The sequence below is a fragment of the Cryptomeria japonica genome, chromosome 6 (genome assembly GCF_030272615.1).
Source record: "Cryptomeria japonica chromosome 6, Sugi_1.0, whole genome shotgun sequence".
In the NCBI taxonomy this organism is placed as follows: domain Eukaryota; kingdom Viridiplantae; phylum Streptophyta; class Pinopsida; order Cupressales; family Cupressaceae; genus Cryptomeria; species Cryptomeria japonica.
The window spans coordinates 1,829,669-1,840,925 of record NC_081410.1 but is presented as its reverse complement, the minus strand read 5'-3'; the positions used below and the strand labels follow the sequence as shown (position 1 = coordinate 1,840,925).

At 37.1% G+C, this 11,257-nt stretch overlaps 1 protein-coding gene across 3 annotated transcripts; it reads left to right on the top strand.

Moving 5' to 3' along the window:
- Positions 1-2,591: 2,591 nt before the first annotated feature.
- On the top strand, positions 2,592-7,585 carry LOC131029401 (zinc finger protein WIP5). 3 transcript variants are annotated; one of them, XM_057959867.2, is made up of 2 exons: positions 2,592-4,027; positions 6,475-6,786. In XM_057959867.2, the coding sequence occupies exons 1-2, from the start codon at positions 2,856-2,858 to the stop codon at positions 6,533-6,535; spliced, it is 1,233 nt and encodes a 410-aa protein (XP_057815850.1). In that variant the 5' UTR covers positions 2,592-2,855; the 3' UTR covers positions 6,536-6,786. The 3 variants fall into 3 exon arrangements, 2 of the variants coding, with proteins under 2 accessions (XP_057815850.1, XP_057815851.1); XR_009102771.2 differs by having other exon boundaries at positions 2,593-6,387; XM_057959868.2 differs by lacking the exon at positions 6,475-6,786 and adding an exon at positions 7,260-7,585 and having other exon boundaries at positions 2,594-4,027.
- The last annotated feature ends 3,672 nt before the right edge of the window (positions 7,586-11,257 follow it).

Genomic DNA, 11,257 nt, shown 5'->3' with positions numbered 1-11,257 from the left:
AAGGTGAACATTCTCCTTAAGTTCATACCAAGATATAAGACTCATTGAATTTCTAGAGAATAAATCCTATGAGCATTGGATTGTTTTCTATTGGAACCATCCAAGCCTCTCACCTATGATAGACAAGCTAGAGGGCGACTTTAATATTACAAAATAGGGGACTGGTCATCAAATATTATGATTCTTGAGGAAGAGGTCATCACTAAAACCAAACCCATTCAAATGAAACCAAGGCTTACTATCTTTCCAAACAAATCAAATACATTTGTCTACAAAGGCTACCTCGATGCACAAACGATATCCTGTATGATTAGAAGGGTTTAAAATTCAATCCCCTTCTAGGTAGATTGATTGATTGGGTATCTACAAGAAATTCAATGGCGAAACAAAATCTTCTAGAATTTATTCCCAGTGAGGGCACACATGATCCATTTGACACATAGATCCAGTTCCCTTGTCACTAAATGGACAACAACCATAACCCTTCAAACTCATGATGAAGGGAAAACTCTAGGCAACCTAATGAAATCCCTTGTGGTCACCAAAAGAAGCCTACAAAAAATATCAAAGAAACTTTTCCAAGTTCAAATAAGACTCTTTAGAAGTAGCCTATCAGGAAGAACAATAAACATGGGTGGCCACAAGAATTCTTGAGAAAACTTGAAACTTGACCGCAAAAGAAAGAGGCTTTGTAATCTCTAGCATGCTAGTTTCTTTTTAAACCAAAATTTGAAGACGGGAATTAGCGTTGATGATTTTAGGATCTAATTCATAATTTATAAATTGACCATATTTCATTCAAGTCTAATTCTAAACCTAATAAATTAATCTTCCGCATGTGCCACCGTACTTGGTGCACTAATAATAGTTGTCTTGTGTGCCTTTTGCTTGTCGCAACACCTTGTGTGTGTTTTAATGTGCAATGCAATATGAACTGTCACACTTGTAAAGAAAAAAATTCATTTAGTGTTTTTCTCACTAATACCATGGGTGAAACCTTAAATCATTACACCTTAATATCCTTGGCTAAGTCAGCCTATAAATAGACTTTTTTTAATATTGAGTGAAAGAAATTTTTTCTTGAATGACATGAAACACCTACCTTAAGGAAGCTATTATGTGGCCTAAGAAGGGTCAAAGTTGCATGGGAAGACTAGCAAATTCAACCTAGACCAAGACTAAGAGACGTCATTACTTAGAAATGACAAAGTCTCAAGTCCATGGGAAAATAAATAAGCAAGGAAGACTACATGTAATAGGGACCATGCTAAAAAATGACCTTATAAAATTTGGCTTTAGTAAAATGAAAGAGACTGAAATCCTTAGTAAGGTTTTATATGTCCTCTGGGTGGACTACATAAGAGACCTAGATAAAGCTGACCTATTTCCGTCGCATGCTTATAAGAAATTCTAACTACAAAGTACTTTACGACATAATTTTAACATAATTATAGGGATTCTCAAAATCGTGAACATGCAAAATAACATCAAGAATAATGTTACCTTGTGAACCACCTTCCCAATGACCCTAACATCAAACTTGTGGCCACTCTGGCTAGCATCCATTTAAAAAGGAAGAACGAATTGCTTGAAGGCATGAGAACTAAAGAAGCTCACAATAAATATAGGCATCTCTTGCTCCAAACAATAATATGACCCAAGGGTGACAAGGATAATGTAATGACACATGCAAGAACATAAACCAAGCCAATCTTCAAAATCTAACATGACCCTCTATAATTTTAAATATTTGAATGACTTTATACATGCTTTAAAAATGTCAAATTGTAATGTGTCACTTAAAAATCGAATGTCAAATAAAAATATTCAATTATAATCATAAAAAGCTTAAGTCTTATAAACTACAAGTCATAATCATGAAAAAATAAGTTCTTAAAAATTATATAAATTGATGAAAACTAATTCAAGATTAAACAATTAAATATCTATAAAATCACATAATAGGACACACCGTCACAGAGTCATCAAATTTATATTTTAAAGGTCAAGCAACAACCTTACATAAAAAAGTTCATTCGTTCTCTCTCATATTATATAGAGTTTGTATTGTTGAAAGAGAAGTTACAAGTTTAAAATTTTGTAGGGGTAAGATATGTACACGGAGTTTGTAGCACAGTTAGATTACTAAACAGTCTCATACTAGTCATTATAAATCTCAAACAGATCATTCCATTTCGTGAACTATTTTGTAGCACAACTAGATTACCAGACAGTCCCATACTAGCCATCGTAAACCCAAAACAGATCATTCCACGGAGTTTGTAGTACAGTTAGATTACTAAACAGTCCCATACTAGTCATTATAAATCTAAAACAGATCATTCCATTTGGTGAACTATTTTGTAGCACAACTAGATTACCAGACAGTCTCATACTAGCCATTGTAAACCCAAAACAGATCATTCAATTTCGTGAACTATTTTGTAGCATAATTAGATTACCAAACAGTCCCATAGAAGCCACTGTAAATCCAAAACAGATCACAGTGTGGTCACATACTAACCATTGTAAACCCAAAAGAGATCTTTCCATTTCATAAACTATAAAAAATTCCATTTCCATTTCAATTACACTGGGAGTTCAAACAGGATAAGAGTATTTCGTCGTCTATTTTGTCAGCTCCCCGATCGCATTGACAAAACTTCCCGTGCTTTTAGAAGAGAATCTTATGACGAATGCATTAGTAAATCGAGATTTGTTTTTTAATCTGCAATAATACGAGTATTATAATAGCTAGTGTTGTGGATTGGGTAGCCTTCACATGCGCATTCTGTCAAAGAAACCAGGCGGCGAAGTTGATGAAGCGGAACACTTAAGCAAAGACTATCGAAATCATGGAAGTTCCAGCTTTTATAGACGATTTGGGAGCTGGGAATGATTATAACGAAGCCGAGAACCACAGCAGTCAATACTTTTCACGGCCCATGTTAAATTTCGAGAATTACAATGATAATTCTGTGCTGGGACAAGAAAGCAATCAGGCGGAAACAAATCTGTTGGCTCTGACATCTAAGCTTTCTTGCCTTGGTCAGAAAGCCCAGCAGCTGGAGCAATTTTTTCGAAGTCAATTGGTGTGCTCATCAGGCAAAGATGAGCATCAGGAACAAGCGAAATCAGCCTTGAATTCGATCCTGGGAGAGGTAATTCTCACATCTACTTCCATTTTGTCTCAATGTCAAAGCTTAATTAATTCACAGAGGCCACCGCAGAAAGAGGATAATGGGAAAGTAGAAATTATAGAGATCAACGAAGAGGATATTCTGGCAGAGCATACCCATTTCTGCAAGATCTGTGGGAAAGGGTTTAGGCGAGATGGGAATGTGCGCATTCATATGCGATCCCACGGCAATCAATATAAAACCCAGGAGGCCCTCATGTCCGGCAAGCCCAAGGCAAGCAAATCATATTACTCATGCCCCTTTGAAGACTGCAGGCGGAACAGGCGTCATCCCAATTTCAAACCCTTGAAATCCATGCCCTGTCTGAGGAACCATCACAGAAGAAGCCACTGCGCTAAGATGTATACCTGCAACAAATGCGGAAAAGAGTTTTCTTTTGTGGGCGATCTCAAAACCCACGGAAACAAGTGCGGACACACTACCTGGCGCTGCTCCTGCAACACCACGTTTGCTAGCAAGGATAAGCTGTTTCGCCATGTCGCCTTGTTTCAGGAAGGGCACAAGCCTGTGCTTCCCTCACACACCCCTTCTGCTGCTGCTTCTCTCAATAGGGAAAAGCCCACAAGAAATGAAAAAAACCCGGTTTGTTGTGCCCAAGATGCTGATGATCTAGCAACAGAGGGTCCATCCACTATAGCAGAAGGCCTGCCTAGTTATGGCAATGATGCAGGTTTATTTATGTTGGACACAGGCTCAGTTGGGATTCAACACACTGAATACATGGGCCAGGAGAATGAAATTGCTTTCTTCAATGAGGATAGAGAAGAGAATGAATTGTATGGATCTCTCTTTTGGTCACATGCAGATCTGCCCTGGCCTGAACAATTGTAGGTGTATTTTTTTTCTCAATAATTTAGGCCGATCAATTTATTTTTGTATATGTTACATACTTTTTGTAAGTTAAAATTTTCTGTATCAGCTATTTTGTCTGTCAAAATGTTAAGTCTAAGTTCTGCCCAAATTGCAATTTTGTTTATATTGCAAAACATATCAATATTGTAGAAGGGGGTTTGGTATGGTGGTTCTTACAAAAGGCCTTTTAAGAATCTAATCAGAAATCCCCTAACATGTTAATTATTAAGTAAGAAAAACTGCACAGTCCACCATTTCCTTAGCAGATACCGCAGATATATGATTTGTTCATTTATATAGTCCCAACTCTCAATATCGGGTTTCACTTTGTTAAGGTTTAAAAAGGAATTATGAACAGAAATCGACCACATAGATCTCCATTTGGCAAAACTGAGGATGCACATCTATCAGGGCTTTCGAGTCAGCAACCAAAATCTGGTTTCTTGGATTTTTTCTGTGCATGCTATTCACTGTTTCAAAGCTCCCCCACCTTACGATTTCCTTGGAGGATGATCCATATTTGGCATTATACCAGGCATTTGCTTTTTGTTTTTTTAACTTGCCAAGGATTTGTCAAGAAGTTCATTTGTATGAGACCACGCTATCTTTGAGGCGCTCATTTCTGAAAGATGTGAGCCTTAACAATAAGATTATATTGTGCACATCCTATAGCCATTGCATTCTTTACTGGCAGGTTTGTGTTATGCTCTTTGTCGAACAATCCATCTTCCACATGCGTCCATATGTAGACATGTTAATCAGGACAACGCAAATATCTACCTTAAGCATAACATCACACAACAATCTAACTTGAAGAACAATTTTTATAGTTATCCATATCCTGTTCCTAAGTACCCTGTGGCACATGCTAGAAGGATATCACGATTTGTTGAATTTTTCTTAACATCTGCCAATCTTTTTTTATTAGTTTGCTTGCCCATAGGATGTAATGAAATGCCATCCAGAAAGGTTTCTTTTCCATCGGACACCACTTAATTTAAGACATGCGTACGCACCCCACATAGCATCCACCAGTATTAGAAAATCCCTCCTTATATGGGTAAGGACAGAAAGCACCTTGGCATGTGTATAAATGGACAAAGAACTCTCATCCCTCTGAACCACTCAAACTTAGATGGTACAATCAAGGGTAAACTTTTTGCATCCTATCCTTCAATAGTATCAAATAAATGCCAATGAATTTGTGTGCCCTAGACTTTTGCAGCTTCTCTCTGGCTACCCAGGAATCCTTAAGAAGGAAGTTTCACCATCAGATTGTAGGGGGAATGCAAAGGAAATTAAGCTTAACTTGTATAGTCAACACCAAAACCCTCTAACCATTTCATACTTCTAGAATATGTTCTCTGTTTCCTCTTTCTACAAAGAGCCTCAACCCTGCTTTCACAGTTAAATCCTGGTAGAATATATGGGGTCAATTGTCTCCTTTTTCTGCATAGACATTCAACCATGCTTTCATGGTTAAACCTTGATGTTACTGCTGAGGAATCCCTGATACCTTTTTCTTGCACTTAACCCACTTTGTCTACCTATAATTGCAGATAAGGAATTTACAGGCCATCTTTGCCTTTCTAACAGATTCCCTACATCCATCTTCAACCGATCAACTCACAAACCAATTCCATTGACTCTCTTGTATTGGGTCAAGTAAATCGAAATGATTCAGAGTATATAAAATTATAATTTCGTTGCAATATCAAAGCTTAAGTAATCCACAGGAGCCACCAAAGGAAGAGGGAGAAGAGAGAGTAGGAATTAGATGATATTTTGTTAGGACGTACCTATTTCTGTAAGATCTGTGGGAAAGGCTTCAGGTGGGGTGGGAATGTCTGCATTCATATGGGATCCCGTGGCAACCAATATAAAACTCAGGAGGTTCTCATGTCGAGCAGGCCCAAGGCAAGCAAATCATATTATCAATGCCCCTTTGAAGAGTGCAGGCAGAACAGGCGTCATCTTAATTTCAAGCCCTTGAAATCCGTAGCCTGCTTGAGGAATCATTATTGAAGAAGACACTGTACTAACATGTCGCAGAAAGGAGTTTTCTTTTGTGTGTAATCCTCAAATCCATAGGAACAAGTGCAAAGACACTACCTGCTCCATATAGAAATTTCAAAGGCAACAAAGTGTACAAGGCAGGATTTTGTAGGTTCTTCCCTAATCCTAATTCGCAGGACACCCTTATAGTCGAAACATTGAAGCTCTTCATGACAAGTTCAAGAAGGATGCTCATAATCAGTGATACTTCCATCAGTGGTACTTCCATGACCAAGCATTCCAACAGTTGCAGCTTCTTGTGATCAATGTTTTATTTCAAGTAAGTTTATATTTTTTCTTTTATTTTCGAAATTTTATTTATAATTTAAATTTAATGACTCATATCTCTTTATCTTTGTGTTAATAGGTTGCTAGTTCATCTGCATCTAAGAGGAATAGGAGCGCCCAATCCTCCATCCATTCAATAGAGCACAACTGACTACATTCAAAAAAGGCAAAGGACTTAGTCTAAGTGTATTTCAACTTGTGCCTCTTTTTGCACAAACCAATTGACTACAAAAAAAGGGAGAGTATATTGACTTGGATGCTTCTACTTCCCAACATGCTAGACTTGAGGAGTCAGATAGCAAGCATGCGAGTGTCAGTGCATTACTTGTAGTTCTTCTAATTATGTTTACAGACATTCTACAATGGCAGTAGAACACGGAGTCTCATATCATGACTGTTTTTGTGATATATTAGAAAACTAAAACTATAAAATGAAAAGTATAGTTGATATAATTAAATAATAATATATCTAAATATAAAATAATAATAAACAAAACAAATATATATGTTTATTTAATTTGACAACAGTAAGAAACAAATATATATTATATAAATTAATTAATAGGAAAGTTATTATTATTTTTAAATACAGTGACAGCAAAATTTTAAAATATATATTAATGTCTATAAATGATACTCTTAATTCCAATGTATGTATTATATACATAGTTGAATCCAAAAGCACTGTACATAATGTGGAAAACTCATATCCACTAATATTTTGATATGAATAGAACCGAAATGAATTCACTACCAAATATATATCCAGATTTATGAGCCCAAGCGTGAACCTGAACAAGAATCAATAACTTAGGTTTTTTGTTATTGAGAAACTTAGGGCAATGTTTGTTTGTTGGTGTGCAGGTGACTGGTAAATTAAAAGAACGGTTTCCTTTTGCAACCTTCACTTGTCGTGCAAGCAAGACATTTCTAATAGCAATGTTGATGGATATGGGAATACTGTGTACACCATTATATGCACCATAACAAGATCTTGTATTGCGCCATACAGTCACTGCATCATAAGCTCATAGTTCCGTATGCTTTTGGAGCATTGTGCAGTCATCCAATTAAGGTCTTACTTTCAGATACTGTTTCTGGTGCTATGTCTTTTCTTTTCTCAGGAATGACACTTCGAACATCCCTATTTTTTTTCTTGCCATAATCAAGACAAAGATATTAGATGATAATTGTCGACTCTCTTTGCCCGGAAATCCTTTTGATATTTTCTTTCACAGCAACACAGCATATCATCACATTGCATCCTTGTCTCTTTAATGGCAGTTTAATTCCAATGAAATGAAAGTTTTTAATGACATCCACGATGTCCAAGCACATGCTCTGACCGCCATTGAAAGGACCTTACTTGCCATGGAACAATTTTCTTGTGGTCATTGTGATCATCGGCTTTTGTGTACCATAATATCTGTAAATGAGTTTTCTTAAATTGTTGTTGTCGTTGCAATAGAGAATGCTCAAGCAGGGGTGTTTTCACTTGCCCATCATCATTCATCCCTAATGCGCTTAATACAGTCAACTCATGAAGAATCAGGAGGAGAATCAGAAGAAGACGCGGCAGCAGCAGCATCTGGGTTGTTGCTGTTGGAAGTGGAAAACACTCTGAGAGGGGGGGGTGAATCAGAGTGTGACAAAATTTTAACGAGTTATACTTTTATGGACCTTGACAATTTTAATTCACAGTCTGAACAGATGGCTGAGACTTAACACTTTGAAGGAGTACATTAATGCAGCATAAAGTATACCATTGAACCGACTAAAACATCTGATTCAGACCTTGTTTAACAAAATGGTATTAAAATATTACACAAACTTGAAACATTAAAAATACTTTCAATATTGCATTACATACATCCAACTAAACAGAGTATGAGATAAAGAGGACTAAAATATGATGTATCAGAGCATACACTAGTAAACAGAATGAAACACGACAATGCAACATAACACAATATTTTGCATGAGTGGAAAACCCTCTTGGGGTAGAAAAACCACTCGGAAGATCCCTTATATTAATTCAAAAAGAGCACCAACTCAGTTCACATGTTTTAGAAACCACAAGGCCTCAAGGAGCACCAACCCCTCTTCTTATCAATGTATATTTCTACTCGAGCTACAACCACTGGTGATTTTATGCATGCACTTTATTCTTGCAGTCACAAAACCATCAGGGATTGGAGCGAGAATATTTTTATCAGTCTGTACATATGAAAATTTTGCAATAATATTCTTCAACACTATCCAATCTCTGAAAATATAGTTTCAAATCAATAATATCTCATATACTCTGAACAGTATGATTTCAAATCAACAAACCTCAAATACTCTGAACTGTATGATTTTAAATCAATAAACACTGAACAATATGGTTTCAATTCAATGAAGCCTCATATACTCTGTAACAAAAACAGAGTATTGATTCTCAAGAAACCCTCGGCTGGTTCTGGTAAACTACGGCACTGTTTAATGCTACCACTTTGTTCACACTCAAAACACGGCACCGTATTTCTCTGTTTTAATGTTAGCACTTTGTTCACACTCAAACTATGGCACTGTGTTTCTCCGTTTTTCTTCACACAAATTGATCTGTCAAACTGTTTTTATGCACCAGAAAAAAAAACCATTTTCTCCTTTAAAAATCACCCGCTTATACAAAATCTTACAAGATTTGTAAACTGAAAAACAAATAACTGATTCTAACTGTGCAACGGAAACAGTGGAAGACGTTTTAATTTCCCAGTCACGAAAAACAAAAATAAAGCGAACACTTCCTTATTTTTATTTTGCATAACTGAAAAATTCGAACCAAGGCAAACAGTATCTCTTAAATCATGTGTTTCAAGAAACATACCTGTTAAACGCAAACCAAACAAATAAACTAACCAGTCAACCGTTAATCTCTTGAATGAAACCATTGTTCGCACCATTCTCTGTAACTGATTCGAGCTTTGTAGCTCCAGCGGCACTGTGACTCACACGGCGTTAGGGTTTGACGGACTCCAAAACAAAACAAATGAAACGCCAAATGCAACTTCCAAGAAAAACATTAACTTGTTCGATACAATAAGTATCATGAGGAATATGCCCTTTAAACCGTAGCCATATTAACCAAAGATGTCATTAACATTAATGCAAAGTCAGAGCTATCGTGTCACCAACATGGCTCCAAAGAACATGTTTTAAACACTTAACACGTCAGCCAAGTCAGTATGTCCGTGTATGCCAACACATCATCTTTTTTCTTTCTTGTCATCGAGGACAAAAGTACCAAAGAGCAACAGTTGCAGCAACAAGAGGGTAAACAATCAAGGAAGGTACGAGAGCAGGAACCTTCGGTACTTCCCTGTCAGCCCTCTGCATCGCCATTATCTCCTCAGTTGTCATGCAATGGGACTCAATATTTCGGTCCTTCGGTAAGAGTGTGCAACCCATAACATATTTTCTCATAGTGTCATTTTGTTTCTCCTCCTGCAAATCATCATGCAATTTTGACACACGATGGCAAGAGGCAGGCCAAGGCCCTGAATAAGTTTTTGAATTCACAAGGGCTTAGGTTTGATGAGGTGTATGCTTGCCCTGTGGACCGTGCAAAACACACTGCATTGTTTCTCTGCCACGAGATGGACATGTTGGAAGAGAAGACACAATGCTCTGGTGGACTGATAAAGAAAAGCCAAGGTCAATGGGAATGCTGCCCGTTTTAGATATTTGCAACAGTAAAATTGTCAATATTTATGCAGCAGGTGGAAAGTTCAAACAAGAAGTTGAGTTCCGAATGATAGAATTTTGAATAATAAAGCGCTGCAGAGCTCTGCGAAGTCAACACAGATGTGCATTGCGCGGTACCATAGTAATATTAAGGTATCTGCTATTCATGTAAAATTTTGCAGCTGTAGCTGCACAACACAGAATCGATCTAGCTAGAAAAAAAAAAAATTGCAGATCCAATGCACAAAGATAAGAACAGAGCTGAGCAGCAGCTAAGAAAGGAAATTGTATTAACCATATTGTCAATTACATTATGCAAATACATATTTATACAAAAAGAACCACCACCGCAAGAGCTGAAATTACGGTGAGGAGATGAGTCGGTAAAACCAATGCATGAGTGCCTGTTATAGTGGGATGCAAGTTTTCCGTAAATCACAGGCACCAAATTGTTGCATGCGCTAACACAGCCTTAGTTGGAATTAACGTTACTCCAACAGCCCCCCTTAATTCCAACTAAGGAGAAAAGGAAAAGAAAAGAAAGAGGAAAGAGGGAAAACCCAGTGGAAACAAAACTCCCCCTCAAAATTTACACTAATTTTGCATTACACTTACTATGCTTCTCTTCATCAGAAGAAGGTCTTGCAAAAAGTGAAAATGAAAAGATAAGTGGTATGGAAGACCATGTATCCCCCCACAATATACAAACAATGGTAGATGCTCGAATGCTTGAAACTGGATGCAAAAGATGGTCCACGATCATCAAACAACATTCCTCCCCTTAGGAAGAAACAAAACCAAAAATGTATGAATGAAGTGTCCCGAATCCTGAAAGGAATATGTAGGAAGAAATATCAAGATGTATGATGTTTTTGAAAACCAATGTAGATCACAGTCCAAAGGCAACGATGATCCCTCCAAGTTTTGCTTAAGTGTCTCTAAGCTAATGCTAAAATGTGGCAGTTGTTGATAAGATAAATCGGGTACCATAGAAGATTGAGGTACAATGACCATGGATGTATGGTGATAGTTAGACCAATGCGAATCAGGTACTATCACGATAAAAGCAAATATAGGCAAACAGAGAGCAAGAGGGTCTAAAGATGTGCCTATAACATCAAAAGAAGATGAATCAA

Excerpts from the sequence above, each read along its gene's own strand:
- LOC131029401 (XM_057959867.2), top strand. The coding sequence starts at position 2,856 with ATGGAAGTTCCAGCTTTTATAGACGATTTGGGAGCTGGGAATGATTAT. Across the intron at positions 4,028-6,474 it reads CTGCCCTGGCCTGAACAATT|GTTGCTAGTTCATCTGCATC; the intron begins GTAGGTGTATTT and ends TTGTGTTAATAG.